This window comes from Saimiri boliviensis, chromosome 12 (assembly GCF_048565385.1).
Source record: "Saimiri boliviensis isolate mSaiBol1 chromosome 12, mSaiBol1.pri, whole genome shotgun sequence".
Classification (NCBI taxonomy): Eukaryota; Metazoa; Chordata; class Mammalia; order Primates; family Cebidae; genus Saimiri; species Saimiri boliviensis.
The window spans coordinates 33,099,499-33,116,636 of NC_133460.1; the positions used below are offsets into that span (position 1 = coordinate 33,099,499).

At 43.5% G+C, this 17,138-nt stretch overlaps 1 protein-coding gene across 2 annotated transcripts in view; it reads right to left on the reverse strand.

Moving 5' to 3' along the window:
- SHISA9 (shisa family member 9) overlaps positions 1-17,138 on the reverse strand; it is a 348,028-nt gene that overhangs the window by 22,137 nt on the left and 308,753 nt on the right. The window contains exons 3-4 of one of the 2 annotated variants that reach the window (XM_074382211.1): positions 15,102-15,257; positions 6,247-6,294 (exon numbers count right to left, since the gene is read on the reverse strand). In XM_074382211.1, coding sequence (XP_074238312.1) covers positions 6,247-6,294; positions 15,102-15,257 — 204 coding nt within the window. The remainder of the gene's footprint in view (positions 1-6,246; positions 6,295-15,101; positions 15,258-17,138) is intronic. The other variant, XM_010339400.3, reaches the window with a different exon arrangement.

A 17,138-nucleotide genomic window follows, 5' to 3' on the forward strand; every position in this document is an offset into this window, starting at 1 on the left:
AGAGAACTCTCCTCGCTCATTCATTTCATGCCCTATGGGTTCGCAAGGAAGCTCATCAAAACTCCAGGGTTTGTTGTGTGCTTCTCAAAGGGGACCGAACTCAGCAGTGAGCGGGATTTGATTTTTATTAAAAAACTTCACCTCACATCACCCTCCTGTCTTCCACCTGGCTTTGCACCCGGCGGCTCATGAACAAACCAATAACCCAAATCAGGAAATTGCAAAAGTCTGAGTTTCATGAAGTAATGTTTTAAAGCTGCCTTTAGGTGGTGGGTGCTTCCCTGGGACGGTCTATAGGCTGCATGCACTCCAATGGAACTGTAACCCTGTTGCACATTGTCTATTGTCTTGTGTCTTCTGCATGAGCATTTCTCATTGGCCTAAGTCAATTTTCATAGAAGAAAGAAAGAACTAACATGTTCTGAGTACCTATTATGGGCTAGACACTGGTTTAGCCATTTTACCTACATTGTCTCATTTAAACTCTCTTAAAGAGACACGGCAGGCAGTATCATTCTTTCCAAGTGACATATGAAGGAACTAAGGCCCGGAGATGTTAAATAATTTGACTGCCAAATTACTCTGATACTGCCAATAAGTGGCAGAGCAGAAAAGCAAACCCAAGACTATCCACCTGCAAGGCTGTTACCACCCAGCTGTGGCCCCAGCTCAAACCAGCACTAAGAAAATAGTTTCATTTCAGCAAACAGCAAAAATACACTGGGAAGAACACCAGTATACAAGAATTGATGCTGTGTTGCAAAGTGCGATTGCATCTAGGGTGGGGGGATTAGGAAAAGCTAGATCTAAGCTCTAATATACGTAAGAACCACCCAGGAGGTGTATTTAAAAATTGAATATGCTGGGACACTACACTCAGAGGTTCTAATTCCTTAGCAATGACTGGGCCCAGGATCTACATTTGTAACAAGCATCTCCAGTGATTCTGGGTCAATACCTCAAGCCCCTCTTTGAGGTCTGGACCCTGGACGTCTTGTGATCTATTTTTCTTGTGTGGTTTTAAGAAAGCGCAGTTTTCTCAAGGGGACCCAGTTTCCTCATCTATAAAAGCAGAAAAGCTAGGTGAAGTGTCTCCCTTCCCTTCCCTCCCTCCTTCCCTCTTTCTTGCTTTCTTTCTTGTTTGCTTTCCTTTTTTCTCTCCTTCCCTCTCTCTCTCCTTCTATCCCTTCTTCCTTCCTCCTCCTTCTTCTCTTTCTCCTCCTCCTCTTCTTTAGACAGGGCCTTACTGTGTCACCCAGGCTGAAGGGCAATGGCATGTTCTCAGCTCACTGCAAACTCTGCCTCTGGGGTTCATGTGATTCTCTTGCCTCAGCCTCCCCGGTAGCTGGGACTACAGGCATGTGCCACTGCACCTGGCTTATTTTTGTATTTTTAGTAGAGATGAGGTTTTGCCATGTTAGCCAGGATGGTCTCAAACTCCTGACCTCAAGTGATCCACCCACCTCGGCCTCCCAAAGTGCTGGGATTACAGGCTTGAGCCACCGCACCTGGCCTAGGGAAGTGTATTTCTTTCTGAAAGACTCCATCAGGATGACTAAGAACTATCTCCAAAGCAGAGATGAATGGAGATTTTTTGAGTACTGGCTTCTTTTATTGAGCACCTATTATTTACCAAGCCAAGCCCCGTGCAAACCCTATGGAGAGTAGATTCTCTGATCTCCTCTATTGGAGAAATGGTAGAAATGGGAGCCTGGAGCATGCGTGTCGCTCGGAAAAGGAAACCCAGGCCAATTCTAGTCAGATGCAGAGAGATTAAATTGCAGTCTATGGCAGTTTCTCCTAATTTGGTTGCTTTGCTGTGGGACTGGACTTAGGTTTAAAGATTCCATCTGCAAAATAAATAGATTTCCAAAGATATGGATTCGTCTCGATTAGGACAGTCTGTTGGACTTGAGGTGAATCTTAAACAGGTGTGACAGGCATTTCCAAGGCTGGGTGTAATGTTTTAAAGCTGCCTTTAGGTGGTAGGTATTCCCCCAGGATGGTATATAGGCTGTGTGCACTCCAAGGGAACTGTAACCCTGTCACACATGGTCTATTGCCTTGTGCCTTCAGCATGAGCATTTCTCACTGGGCGAAGTTCAAGGGGGGCGGTGTGGATGGACCAACAGCAATAATCACTAGGAGGCAACTTGCATGGGAAGCCCTAGGCAGTGAAAAATATATCATACAAACTAGCATTATGTTTACCATTTCCTGTCCTGGCAGACACATTCCTCCTCTAAAGGGAGTCATTATCAATGCAGGTTGCGGTAGGGAACTTGTATCTTCAAGGACTTTGTCCTTTCTCCTTGACAGCTACCTCTTCCTTTTCCCATCTCCCCCAGTGACACCCCGCTCCACCCGTGGCATCTGCACCTCTATCTACTTCCCTGCCCATGCCTTATGTTCCCAAAGGGGGTTGCCAGCAACATTCATGCCACTGGATGTTAAGATGTTCACTGGTTTTCCTTAAGAGTAAAGAGATCAGATGTCAAAAGTGTTTGGGAAATGGCGGGTTAAAAAGAGTTCACCAGTTTTTATTACCATGAGGCTTTTCAGAGCCTTTAATTCCCTCACCTGATAATCACAGTACTACGAATACCAGTAATGACCTGCATGCATGTATTACTTTCCATATACCAGGTACTGTAACACGTGTTTTAAACATCTTATCTCAGGACAACCTAGGAAGTAGGTGATATGATTGTCTCCATTTTGCAGATCAGAAAATGGGAGATCAGAGAGGCTGAAGATAACAAGAACCAGAAAATGATGGTGCCTATATTGGAAGCCCTGTGTGTCTGAGTCTACATCCATAATATCCAACTTCTCTCTCTTTTTTTTTTTTTTTTTTTTTTTTTTTCAAGATAGAGTCTCGCTCTGCACCCAGGCTGGAGTGCAATGACATGATCTAGGCTCATTGCAACCCCTACCTCCTAGGTTCAAGCGATTCTCCTGCCTCAGCCTCCTGAGTAGCTGAGACTACAAATACGCACCACCACACCTGGTTAATTTTTGCATTTTTAGTAGAGACAGGTTTTCACCATGCTGGCCAGGCTCATCTTGAACCCCTTACCACAGGTGATCTACCTGCCTCAGCCTCCCAAAGTGCTGGGATTACAGGTGTGAGCCACAGTGCCTGGCCTGCCTCTCCCTTTTAAGAAAGTGGCAGAATATGGACGGCGGAGGCATACAAACTTTCCTACCTTGCTACCATTCCTCATCTAAAGTCTGGGTCTAGAGGCTGAGTAGAGAATACTAGAGGCACACCTATGACCCCAAAGGAACTTGGTTCTCACTGGGACCCCTTTTCTCTCCCCAAAGCAGGATAAAGGTGCATTTAGCAGGACAGATGAAGTTAGCCTAGTTTGGGTACAAAACAGCTCCTGCCTTTAACCTATCCTGAAATATATTCTAAATACATCAGACGACAAAAGGATGATATAAGGACAGAAATGCAGACTGCCACCAAATGCCGTCACAGAGATCATAATGGCTTTGTTTTTCACAGGGAAGGAAAAAAAAAAGTTAATGCCTCAAATTAGTAGGTCTGTCATGTTCCAAACTGTTAGCATTTCTAAAAACGGACTTTGACATGTGAACACTTTTTATCAAATGGAAAACCCAGAAATCTCTCTCAAGGCAACAGCCAGGTAATCAGGGTACTCTCATTGAACACACAGATGTAAAGCTCTCTTTCCCAATGAGGGAAGAGAATGAACTCCCTCCCCCCAACAGCTCAGGATATTTGAGTCTTTGGAACCCTGGTCAAACTCTGCTCTTCAGAGCCTTCACCTTCCAAAACGGTATCTGGAGAACTAGTCAGAGAATGTTAGTTTCCCAGAAAGGTATCTTGACTACAGTAGTTTTCAAAGTGTGGTCCTAGACCTGTAGCATCACTATCACGTTGGTACCTGTTATCAGTTCAGCTCCTCAGACCCCATCCAAGGCTTAGTAAATCAGGTGCTCCTGGGTAAGGCCCAGGACTCTGGATTTGTTAACAAGCCTCCAGGTGATGCTGATGCCTGCTCAAGCAGCTTACAACATGAGAGCCATTGATGTCATGGTCCCTCCTCCTCCTCGTCCTAACTTTTTGCAGTCTCTCAATTGTCCTTCCACTCTATTTTCTCCTCTCCGTCTTCTACCTACCCCAGTGCAGGTTACCACTCACCTGCAAGAGCCTCCCAGTGGCTGTCCGCAATTCTAGTCCACAATCTCCTAATCCAGTCTCCACTCAGAATCCGGAATAATTTTTTGAGAGGGCAAAAAATGGCCATGCCAGTTGATATGCTTTGGCTGTGTCCCCACCTAAATCTCATCTTAAATTGTAACTTAATAATAATCTCATATTGTAATCATGAGGTCATTCCCACCCAACAATTTCCACGTGTTGTGCAATTGATTACAGGGTGGGTCTTTCCTGCACTGTTCTCATGATAGTGAATGAGTCTCACAAGATCAGATGGTTTTAAAAACGGAAGCTGCCCTACACAAGCTCTCTCTTTGCCTGCTGCCATCCATGTAAGATGTGACTTGCTCCTCCCTGCCTCCTGCCATGATTGTGAGGCCTCGCCAGCCACATGGAACTGTGAATCCAATCAATCTTGTTCTTTTGTAAACTGCCCAGTTTTAGGTATGTCTTTATCAGCAGCATGAAAATGGACTAACACACCAGTTTCCTGCTTATATCCTTGCAGTGACTCCTAATTTTCGCCAGCTCAAGCTCGTTAAAGAGTTTAACCAGTCAGGTGCAGTGGCTCATGCCTGTAATTCCAACACTTTGGGAGGCTGAGGTGGGCAGATCACCTGAGGTCAGGAGTTCGAGATTAGCTTGACCAATATGGTGAAACACTGTCTCTACTAAGAATGCAAAAATTAGCCAGTGTGGTGGGAGTGCCTGTAATCCCAGCTACTTGGGAGGCTGAGACAGGAGAAATGCTTGAACCTGGGAGGCAGGGAGGTTGCAGTGATCTAAGATCATGTCATTGCACTCCAGCCTGGGCAACAGAGCAAGACTCCATCTCAAAAAAAAGAAAAGAAAAGGAGCCAGGCTCAGTACCTCATGCCTGTCATCCTAGCTCTTGGGGAGGTCAAGGTGGGCGGATCACCTGAGGTCAGGATTTTGAGACCAGTCTGCCCAACATGGTGAGACCCCGTATCTACTAAAAAATTAAAAAAAGACCTTAGCCAGGCATGGTGGTTCGTGCCTGTAGTCCAAGCTACTCAGGAGCCTGAGGCAGGAGAATCACTTGAACCTGGGAAGCAGAAGTTTCAGTGAGCTGAGATTGTGCACTGCACTCCAGCCTGGGTGACAGAGCAAGACTCTGTCTCAAAAAAAAAAAAAAAAAAAAAAAAAAAAGAGTTCTACCTCCACCTCCTTAGGTCAGCTACTTCTCCACCAAGTCCAAAAAAGCATATTGAGAAGAGTATTTCTGGTCTATTGTAAAAACAGGTGCTTCCATTACACCCCAGTGGAAAATAGCTTAGAGTAAGAGTCAGACTGACGCAGGTTCAAATGGTAGCTCTAAACCATGGAATAGTCATATGACTCTAGACCAGCAAGACATATCCTTACTCAGACATCATGATCTCATTTCTCAATATGGATGACAAGGCCTACACAGCCTTATCATCAGAGAATTCAGTGATAAAAAGATGTAAAGGCCCAGTTATCTGGCACATAGTTGGGAGCTAATTAATTATAGTTACCACCTGGCGTGGTCACCCAGCTAGTTTAGTTAACTCCCAGACTCAAGTAGACCAACTTCTTAACCCTCTCTGCTCACCACGCTGTTCCAGGCACACTGAAAACAGCATTCTGTTCCCTACAAGGCTCATCATTCCGAAGACCCTTGGCCAATAACTTGATTGGGTTTATCTCTCCCTCAGAAGCTGTGTTCTTCCCATCCCTGCACACAATTAATTTACCTTGTGTTTTGCCATTGCAACTTTCTCAGAAAAATGAACGTATTTCACCTTACCTGGCATGATTTCTCATAGTGGTATTTTCCATCAGGCAACAAATATTGGGAAGTGAGGGGTAGCACACTGTCCAACAATTGCTAGATGTACACACATACACAAACACCTACACACTAGAACTTAGACAGACTTGCAGATGCCACCCTATGCAGACACAGGTGTGTACAGGTCACACAGACACCAGGACTCTCCATCCCTTCATTATTTAATGCCAAATTTGACAACACCTGGACAAAAGAGCTAGAAAAAGCCATACAGTACCTTTTGGTGACTTAAGTGTCGATACTGCCCAGTCACCATCAGAACTTCCTAAAAAAATAATCAAGAGATGCTGATGATCTGTTCACAGGGCACATATGTTCAGTGTGCCCTCACACCCAGGTGCTGGTGGCTGCCCCTGCTATAGCCTCCAAGCAGGGGGAGGCCTCAGGGGACCCAGGGAACAGGGAAGGAAGCCACATGTGAAAATGCGGCTAGGTCTGCACCTCTTTCTGCAAGGCCTTGAAGCAGCATCGTGTTAACACCCAACAGAACATCAAAAGAAGCCTCCTGAAAAAGGCCTAGATATTTTCTGTTATGTAAGGCACACAGAGAATTCTCACGTAGAAAATCTGGCTCTAAATTTCAACCTGCTTAGAAAGAAAGAAAGAATTTGCGTTATATGAGTTCACCTTGGCTCAAGACTACACTCTGATGACAAAGGATGGATTTTGATTGTGTTCTACTGCAATGCCCCTCCTGAAAAGGGGCACACTATTGGCCCCAGATTCAAGTTGGGACAGGCTCAGCTGACTGTGACTTTAAATGCTGCGTGGCAGGCTCTGTGGGGTGGGGACTACCTTACCACATTACCTAACACACAGTCTGTGTTAGGAAAATATTTCTGAATGAAGGAATGCATTCAATTTTATCCGAAGAGTCACCCTTTCTAAGGTAGAGAAATTCTCCTTAACAGTAAGAGATCAAGCTTGTGATCTGAGAATCCCATAATGAGTAATACATTGCTTTACACAACAGATGTGTGCCTGGAATTTTCATTATAAATCAGTTTATCCGAATTGAATTCCCTTTCAGATGTCCCGAATGAGCTGTGGGGGATCTAATATTTTTAAGAGAATTCCATAGTGACTGCTTTCATAAAATAAAGGATAGCGAGAAAGGGCTAAGGTCAGATCCATCCCCAACCCCCACAATATCGCAGTTTCTTTGATAGTTCTTTTCTGTAAGATTGGGTTTTACTTAAAAGTGTGGCAAACCTATCCATGGGGATTCTCCTCATTGGCTGGAGATCTGACCAATCAGCGTGTGCCCCTAGCTCTTTCTTAGGCATCCACCTAGAAAGACCCAGGTCCTCAAGAGTTTGGCACCATTTCCAAAGATGTATCAGGCTGAGTGAAGGCAAAGGGAACAGTTTGTCATCTGAATGATTACAGAGCACAGATCCGGCCCCATTTAAACACTTCCTGTTGGTTTTTTTTTTTTTTTCTTGAGACAGAGTCTCACTCTGTTGTCCAGGCTGGAGTACACTGGCACAATCTTGGCTCACTGCAAATTCTACTTCCCCACCCAATGGGTTCAAGTGATTCTCCTGCCCCAGCCTCCACAATAGCTGAGATTACAGGCTAGTACCACCACACCTGGCCAATTTTTGTATTTTTCGTAGAGATGGGGTCTCACCATGTTGGCCAGGCTGGTACTGAACTGATCTCAAGTTATGCTCCCTCTTCGGCCTCCCAAAGTGCTGGGATTACAGGGAGCCACTGTGCCCAGCCAAACTTTTACTTTCAAACAAAGAAAAATGATGAATACCATGGTAAGCTCTCCTTCCCCCAGAAGAGCAGGGGACAGGCTTCCCCAACTTTTTTTTTTTGCCTAGTTACATACTTTAGATGCCAGAAATTTGTCTCCAGAAGACAGCATAGATTCATGAAAAGACACAGGATTCCAAGTCAGGCATTCTTGAATGTGAGTCTTGGCTCTGCTGTTTACTACAAGTATGGATTATGGGAAAATTACTTAACTATGCTAAGCTTGTTTCCCCAGCTGCAAAATGGTGGGATTCATACCTCCCTCAGAGGTGTGGTGTTCCTGAGTTCAGTGATGTTAGCCCCCTTTCTGCCCTAACTTAAAAAAAAAAATTAAACTAGTAGAGGCCAATCCATGGCCAAGAGCTTCTTGTATGACTCAGGGTTTTCACTCATGATTTCAAGAGTAAAGAGGGAATTCCTGCCACATTGAAGTGCATTGCTGCTGCTGTTTGAAAAAGTGCTATTGGAAAATACATTGTGATTCTGGCAAAACAGTCAATCATCTGTCAAATAGCAACACAGAAAACATTTTTAAAATAAAATTAGAATTTTGAATTAGAAATGAAGGCACACAGCATTCTATCAATGATATAATGTGTTTCTTATACTCAGTGGCCAAGGTTGCATTGAGCCATCTTAAGGGCACATGATGAGGAGTTCAATAATCACAAACCTAGAGGAAACACTAGACAAGAGGCTCATGAAAGATAAATGTAAATGTACAGGCAATTTGGTTTGCAAAGCCTATCAGGAATTACACAGACGGGTGAAAGGGTGATCTTTTCCAGTTCTGGAACTACCAATCATCCCTCTCTGAACCAAGTAAGCTTTAGGGATATTTTCACCAACACATTGGCCTTCCAAATTTTCACCTATGAAGAACCACAAGGTAGGCTCCCATGCTGTAACCATATGGGCACCACGGGCCAGGGAACTTTCATGCTTAACTGGGTTTTCAGGTTACATTTTTGGCTCAGTCTATAAGACACGCTCTCAACCTCAACATTAGTGGGAAATGTTTAAATCCCCATTTTTGCTTTAGTAAGGAGAGTCAATTGAGTGAAACAGACTATTTCTCTGAAGGATTGCATTGAAACGGAACGTTTATCTAACGGATTGTATTACAGGATCTGCATGTGTGAGCATTGACTTTGATTGTCCATCCTGTAGTTGGGGAAGTGGAAGAAGCCTGGATTGATTATGTGAGTGTCCTTAGGACAGCTTAGAAAAGCCATTTGCTTGCTTGCTTGCCTGTTTGTTTTATCAGATCCCGACATGAGTTAACATTCGTGTATGTCTTTTCCATCAGACCAGAGTAAAGAATATGGAACCAACTCTCCCTCACAATGAAACGTGGACAATTGCATGTTAATCCAGGTACCAGTGTATCTCGGAGATCAGGGGAAAAAATATGACTGCGGATAACTCTGGTCTGGGTCTTTAATATGCTGCGGTATTTCCTGAGGACTATGTGTCAGGGTGAGAACTTTACCTACACTGTATCATCAAGTTTTCAAAGCCATTACCTGTATATCGTCATTATTATCTTCATTTTACAGAAGGGGAAACTGAGACCTTAGGAAGTTAAATAATTTCTGCAATTACTTGATAAATGTCCAAACTAGCTCTTGTTTTTTTTTTGTTGTTGTTGTTGTTTCTTTTGAGATGCAGTCTCACTCTCTCGCCCAGGCTGGAGTACAGTGGCACGATCTCGGCTCACTACAACCTCTACCTCCAGGGTTCAAGCGATTCTTCTGCCTTAGCCTCCTGAGTAGCTGGGATTACAGGCATGCACCACCATGCCCAGCTAATTTTTGTATTTTTAGTAGAGACGGGGTTTCACCATGTTGGCCAGGCTAGTCTTAAACTCCTGACCTCGTTATCCACCCACCTCAGCCTCCCAAAGTGATGGGATTACAGGCATAAGCCACTGTGCCTGGCCCAAGCTAGGTCTTAAACTCAGCCCTGACCAATTCCAGAGCCCATGCTGTATTCTGCTTTCCTGCTTATTCTCTCAGGCCCCTCTCAGGCTACATGAGGTGCTTATCATATGGTGTTATTTACTAGTTTTACAAGTAAGTGTTGGGAGTCCTTACTAAGCACCCTACATAGCACTGGATACACTGACAAATGGATAGACTTGGTTCATGCCTCAATGGGATCTGCAGTCAAAGGAAACCAGACTTAATGTTTGGAGAATGAATGAATGAACTGCAGAAATAATTCAGAGTCATCATCCCTTCTTGTACAAAGTCCTATATGGCTTAGCCCCTGACACTTCCCTAGTGTGTGCTAATATTTTACCAAGAGCTGGGCAGTGAACCCCTTGGGAACAGAAACCATTCTGTAGTTACATGCTGTGTATGACTAGATGGTGCATGTCCAAATCTCTCAATTGTAAAAAGAAAAGAGGTCTCTTTAAACATGAGGGTGATCCCAACAAGCAAACAAAAATAAAATACAATAAAAAGGCAGGCAGGTTTGGGGAGAATTTGTCTCAGGACCAACCAACATTATCACCCTTTATTCAAACCTTTTTTCCCCAGAGTTGGCAGGGAATGAATGGGACATGTTTAAGGTATTCTAAGAACTAGAACAAGTAGAATTATTTTTCTAATTTTATAATTAAAATGGAGCTTGGACATATGAAGAAGCTGAAGTCCAAGAGCCTCAGTGACCTGCTCAAAGTCATACAGCTAGGTGTGGTTAGAGTCTGAGTGAGACAGAGCCTCTGATAATCTTTAGAGCTTTGGATGTTAAAGCTTCCCAGAGACATTTATTTTCCAGAAGTATTTTTGAACTTAGCAGTTAACCCTAAAGATTGTCTAACCTCTCCTTATTCTCCAGACTGAAATATTTAGAGAATGAATCTGGTTATCAGGGGTTGCAGAACTTTCAACAGCAAACCATTTTTTAAACAACTTCTCTCCTGGGTGATAATGATTTCATTAATGCCTTTCATCATTCACACCATGATCACGTTATGCTTTAACAAAGAACGCTTAAAAGAATATTTATTGTGGAATTTTCATCTTTTTGTGTGCATGCGGATGCTGGATTCCTGGCTAACCCATGGTTCAAGCATTCCCTCAGTCTGCTCTGCATTGGCCCTCCAGATTCACAAGACCATCTGTGTCTCAGAGAAAGCCCTAAGAACTCTCACAATGGTCAGAAAAAAAGAAAAAAAAGAAAAAGAAAAACAGTAGGAGTATATCAACCACATCTAGGACTGGGAAAGGTGCCCAATGTGGTATCCTTCAGAGTTTTCTAGGAGGTATAAGCATGCTTCCTCACAACCAAGCTATTCTTTTTTTTATTCTTGTCAAAGACAAGATCATTCATTCATTCATTCATTCATTCAACAAACATTTCAGGAGTTCCTGAGTTATGAACAGAGGCTTACTCAAAGAGTGTGAAATGATTTTCACACTAAAAACTTAATCCCAAATGCACTGCAGACATTTGCTACATAGAGGAGCCTCACATAAATCTTGGAGAAAATCAGGGAGCTCTGCTGGAATATCCCTCTGCTATTTTCTCAGACACCAACTGGATGTCAGGCTGCAGTGCAGTGTCAACATTTCGGCTCACTGCAACCTCTACCTCCCAGGTTAAAGTGATTCTCATGCCTCAGCCTCCCAAGTAGCTGGGATGACAGGGTCCTGCCACCACGCCTGGCTAATTTTTGTGTTTTGAGTAGAGAGAGGGTTTTGGCATATTGGACAGGCTGGTTTTCAACTCCCGGCTTGACTGACTTTTTAATGCCTAAAGAAGAATTGAATGTAATGGCATATGCTATTTATTATCTAACTGCAAAGGTCAGAAGAAGAAGTGTGCCACCAAATAGCACATGAAGGTTTCCACAGTTACACTGGCAAAGATGCCTTGACTCTTGCTCGCCTAGGTAACACCCCTCATCCCTTCCTAGTAATACTGAGTGTATTTGAATGTGCTTAGGATGCATATGCTGTGCAAACAGGCATATGGAAGAGAAGGCATCTGTGGTCGTGGGACGTAATGAGGCTTGAGCTGGCCATAGAAATTCAACGTTAAACACGGGTAACCAGTATGTAGGGTCTTACAAGGCTTCAGATTTAGAAAAGCCTGTGTCAGTCTGAACATCCCGTGTCCTTGGTATTATAAATCTGGCTCAGTCACTCTTTGAATGATTCTATCCAGAAATCCTAAGAAATCAGGGAACATGAACTCCCAAAGAGAGACTTCTAGTATAAACATTTGCTAAGTACCTAGTATGTGCCTTGCCCTATGCTAGGCACCAAAATGCTTGTTTTGTGGTTCTGATGTGTGTTGATCACAGTTATCACAGGCATCAGAGACACATGGTTGTGTCTGTGCTGTAGGTTCTGGTATTAGTTTAAAACAGGATTAGTGTATTTCATACTGAAATCAATCAGCAAGTATCTCCCATCCTATCATGTGTCTGTGCTGTAGGTTCTGGTATTAGTTTAAAATGGGATTAGTGTATTTCATACTGAAATCAATCAGCAAGTATCTCCCATCCCATCTCTAGTGAGGGACCTGGCATTGTGTTTGGGAGGAGAGGGAAGAGGATGAACAGTTAATAAAAGAAAGTACATGATTTGTGGAGTTTTCTGCCTGCCCAGAGTTTTCCAGGAACCAACAGTATGTGGGAATAGATAAACAAATTTTATGAATAACTAAAGATCAGAAGGACCTCTATCCATAAAACAGGATTCCACTCAGAGTGAATTGTTTTAATGCTCTGGAGCTTCTGACAGTCAGTTCTGCCAAGAAAGTGAGGACTTGGTGTAAGAAAAGAAGCATGTATAAAGAAGACCTTCCTGGTCAGTTGCGGTGGCCCACGCCTATAATCTCAACACTTTGGGAGGCCAAGGTGGGTGGATAATTTGAGGTCAGGAGTTTGAGTCCAGCCTGACCAACATAGTGAAACCCTGTCTCTACTAAAAATGCACAAAAAAAGAAAAAAAGAAAAAAAATTAGCCAGGAGTGGTGTGGCACATGCTTGTAATCTCAGACACTCAGGAGGCTGAGGCAGGAGAATTGCTTGAACTCGGGAGATGGAGCTTGCAGTGACCTGAGATCATGCCACTGCACTCCAGCCTGGATGACAGGGTGAGACTCCATCTCAGAAAAGAAAAAAAGAAGATGACCAGCCCATAATATCTGAGCATGCTATAAGATGGAAATCAAAAAAGGATTCATCCATGGGGCTACTAGAAACAAGACCATGGGGTTCTGGAGAAATGAGGTGACAAATACATGTTTAATGCATGTCTTTTTTTTTTTTTTTTTTTTTTTTTGAGATGGTATCTTGCTCAGTCTCCCATGCTAGAATGCAGTGGGGTTCAATCTCGACTCACCACAACCTCTGCCTCCCAGGTTCAAGCAATTCTACTGCCTCAGCTTTCTGAAGCTGGGATTGCAGGCACCTGCCACCATACCTGGCTAATTTTTGTATTTTTAGTAGAGATGGAGTTTCACCATGTTGGCCAGGCTGGTCTGAAACTCCTGACCTTAGGTGATCTGCCTGCCTCGGCCTCCCAAAGTGCTTGGATTACAGGCATGAGCCACTGCACCCAGCCGAATGAATGTCCTTTACCAGGCTATAATAGAAGTCATCACAGGCATCCTTAGGCCCATTTTACAGATTAGAAGACAGATCTTTAAAAGGGGTTATGTGTTGCCCAAAAATATACAGATAGTAGTAGAGCTAGGCTTTGAACTCCCATCTTTTTGGCTCTTTCTAGCTCCCCAGGGAATACACTCAGAGAAGAAACAGGTTAAGTGGAAAACCTGGCTTTAAATTCTCTCCTCTGAGACAGGGAGAAAAAACAGAACTCACAGGACAGTGAGAAGGAAAGGAAAGGAACTCTCCCCACTGTATTAACAATGACCGGCAAAGTAAATAACAATTAAGGTCATTAGAAAACCAAATTCAGAGCAAGCACTTGAAACAGGATTTGGTTTTCCTGGATGTGGGGTTGCAGTGGTTTTCATGAACGGCTGTCAGCCCTGGCTTCACACTAGAAGCAGCCACAGAGTCCTTTAAAAATGCCCAGGTCTGATTCTTATCCTCAACCAGTTCAATTAAAAACTCTAGGGTGGGCATCAGGGTGTTTTACCTGCTCTCCAGGTGATTCTAGTAATTGTCATCCACATGTCAGAACCATCTACTGAGGACACCCTGAGGTTGCCACAGCCAATCAGGAGTCAGGAACCGCTTTCTGTGGCTGCTGCTTCTATCCAATAGAACCCTTTTATGAGCAACTGTTCAAGAGCCTTAGTCACTGTTAGGGTTACTTTCACACCCCCTCATGTTTAAATTGAAGAATGAACTGAAGGAACCAGGCAATGTTGGGAGCAGTGGCTGTGGAGGAATAAAAACAGGGTTCAAGTCTCATCTCTCTCACCCACTGCTCCTTGACTTGGGCAAGTTATATTAGCCTCTTAGAGTCTCAGTTTTCCAATCTGGCAATTGGAATAATCATTGTGACTTTGCCTTTGGATCACTATGAAAAAACAAGGGTTTAATTCAATGTCCTGCACTTGATAAGAACTCAGTTAGTAGTAGCTCCAGGCTTCCTACCCTAGTAAAGATTTAAATCCCGGAGAGAAGTTGCCTGGGATAGCAATGTGCATTGTTTACCAACTTCTTAGAAATGGTATGGACTGCGTAGGTGAAGGGTGTTACCCACTCAAGGGTAAGGCATTTCTGAGATGGAAAGACCTAGATTCTATGTCAAGATTCCCTGAGGATCAACGAGGGTAGATGGAGATGATAAAGGGGTTAAAATGTCAGTGAGAGTAAATGAGCAACCAGGTCCTTCTCCCCAGAAAATAGCCCTCACCCAGCCACCCTGCCTCACACAGCAATATGGGACTTGCTCTATGTCAGAGAAAGCAGCTGAGGGACTCTGGTCCTTAGAAAGCTGGGTCCCAGGAAGAGAGACCCAGAAGATTAGATAGATAGACAGACAGACAGACAGATAGGTAGGTAGATAAATGATAATAGATAGATAATAGGTAGATATATGATTGATGATAGATGGATAGGTAGTAGGTAGATCTAAGATTGATGGTAGATAACAGATTGATAGATAACTGGATAGGCAGATAAATGGAAGGAAGGAGAGATGGATGACAGATTGATAGTAAATTGGTAGGTAGGTAGAATTATCCTATCATCTATCTATCCATCCCCCTATTCACTTATACTATACAGCAATAGTATAAGAAGCTTCTACAAGAAGCTACAAAGGACAGGAAAGAGGAAAAAGAAAAAAAGATCCATCAGGAGACCCTTACCGACTGCCTTTAAGGAGGCATACTTGTTGAGCTCTTTCCCTGGCGGCTGCTGTTCGTAGGGATTGGAGATCTGGCCCAGGTTCGGGTACGAATGGGGATGGCCCATCTGCTGGAGCAAAGGAGAGGTGGGCACTGCGTTGTTCATCTGGGTGGTGTCTGGAAGTGAAGAGACAGAAGGAGAAGGTCACAGACAGGGCATAACTGTCTACCTTCCCTCCCATCACCATATCCCTGGAGACCAACACTCTCCCCACCCTTTAGGGATGCAAGTCACAAAACAGTAGAAGGTTCACAGATACATAGGACACAAGTGAGTTCATAATCTTAACTGGAGAGCAAATGAGGACAGGTGGGTGTTTTTCTGACATCATCTCAAAGGATATGCTCAAAACATGTTCAATTAACATGTGAAGGTCCTATGAGTAGAGGGGTTATTTTGTTATTGAAATAGTATTTTTATAAAAAGATGCGCAACCTCAGTAATGATCAAAGAAATACAAGTCAGAACAAGGAGAAGCCATTCTTTTGCCAAGAGACTGGCAGACTCCTAAAGCTGCTGGTGGACGTGCAATTTGCTATATTTGCAGAAAGAAATCTAACACTGACTACTGAAATGTTAAGTGCATGAAGTGCATGTATATGCTGACTGAACAATACCACCTCTAGCAACTGAGCCTACAGAAATAAAAGCATCAGAATGTAAGGATATTCGTTCAGAGATGTTTTTACACCATTATTTGTAAAATGACACACACACACACACACACACACACACACAGAGACACAGAAACAATCTGAACTCCTATCAATATGGGAATTCTTTTTTTTTTTTTTTTTTTTTCCTGAGATGGAGTCTTGCTCTGTCACCCAGGCTGTAGTGCAGTGGTGTGATCTTGGCTCACTGCAGCCTCCACCCCCTGGGTTCAAGTGATTCTTCTGCCTCAGCCTGCCATTTAGCTGGGACTACAGGTGTGTACCACCACACCTGGCTAATTTTTGTATTTTTAGTTGAGATGGAATTTCAGCATATTGGCCAGGGTGGTCTTGAACTCCTGACCTCATGATCTACCCGCCTCGGCCTCCCAAAGTGCTGGGATTACAGGTGTGAGCCACAGTGCCTGGCTGGGAGTTCTTAAATGATTTATTACAATACATATGATGTACATATGAACACATATGACAATGTCATTCAGGTGCTGAAAATGAATGAAAAATTGAATAGTTTCTTATGGTTTATATTGCTAAAGGGAGAAAAGCAAGCTTTAAAGGAAAGCAAATAGTATAGCATTTTTTGTTAAGTAAAACACTATGGGTATATTTTTATAAGCTACTGTATAGGTTTGCACAAGACAGAAACATGTAAAGAAACTAATTATTGGCTACTTGAGGGCAAATTAGATTCAAGAAGGTTTTTCTGATACGAGGTTTTTCTGAGCTGAAATCTGCAGGAAGGAGAGTTGTTAATACTGCATTGTGGTGGAAGGTGGAAGGTATGAGGGAGGGTATTTGAGGCAGAGGAAACAGCATGAGCAAAGGCCCTGAAGCTGGGTGTAACCCGACATGTTTTGCAACAGAAGGAATTGCCCGCTGAGCTCTCATCATGCACAGCTAGAGAATACAGTGTGAGGAAAGTGGAATAAGGTGGGGCTGGGGAGGCTAGTGGGACTCAGTGAACACTGGGAAGGATCCCGATATCTTCATCCTTAGAGCAATGGGATGGATAGATCGGAGGCGAGAACCAAACAGGAGATTCCATTTCTATTTGGTTGTCGCCTCCCATCTATCCATTCCATCACTGTGAGATAATGATGGCTCAGTTTCAGGTGGAAAGTACGGGTTCCCTCTGGCTTCATAAAGCATATGTGTTGATCCAAGTATGCACTGCAGTGGATGCTGGCCATACCTTAAAGAATCAAGCATGTGTACCCATTTTCCAGTTGCTGCAAATGTTGGCTGCTAATAGCTCACAGCGGCCTTCAATACCCAGAGAACTGCCCTTGGCTGATGGAGCCACTGCCAGGGGTTAATATGCTTCAT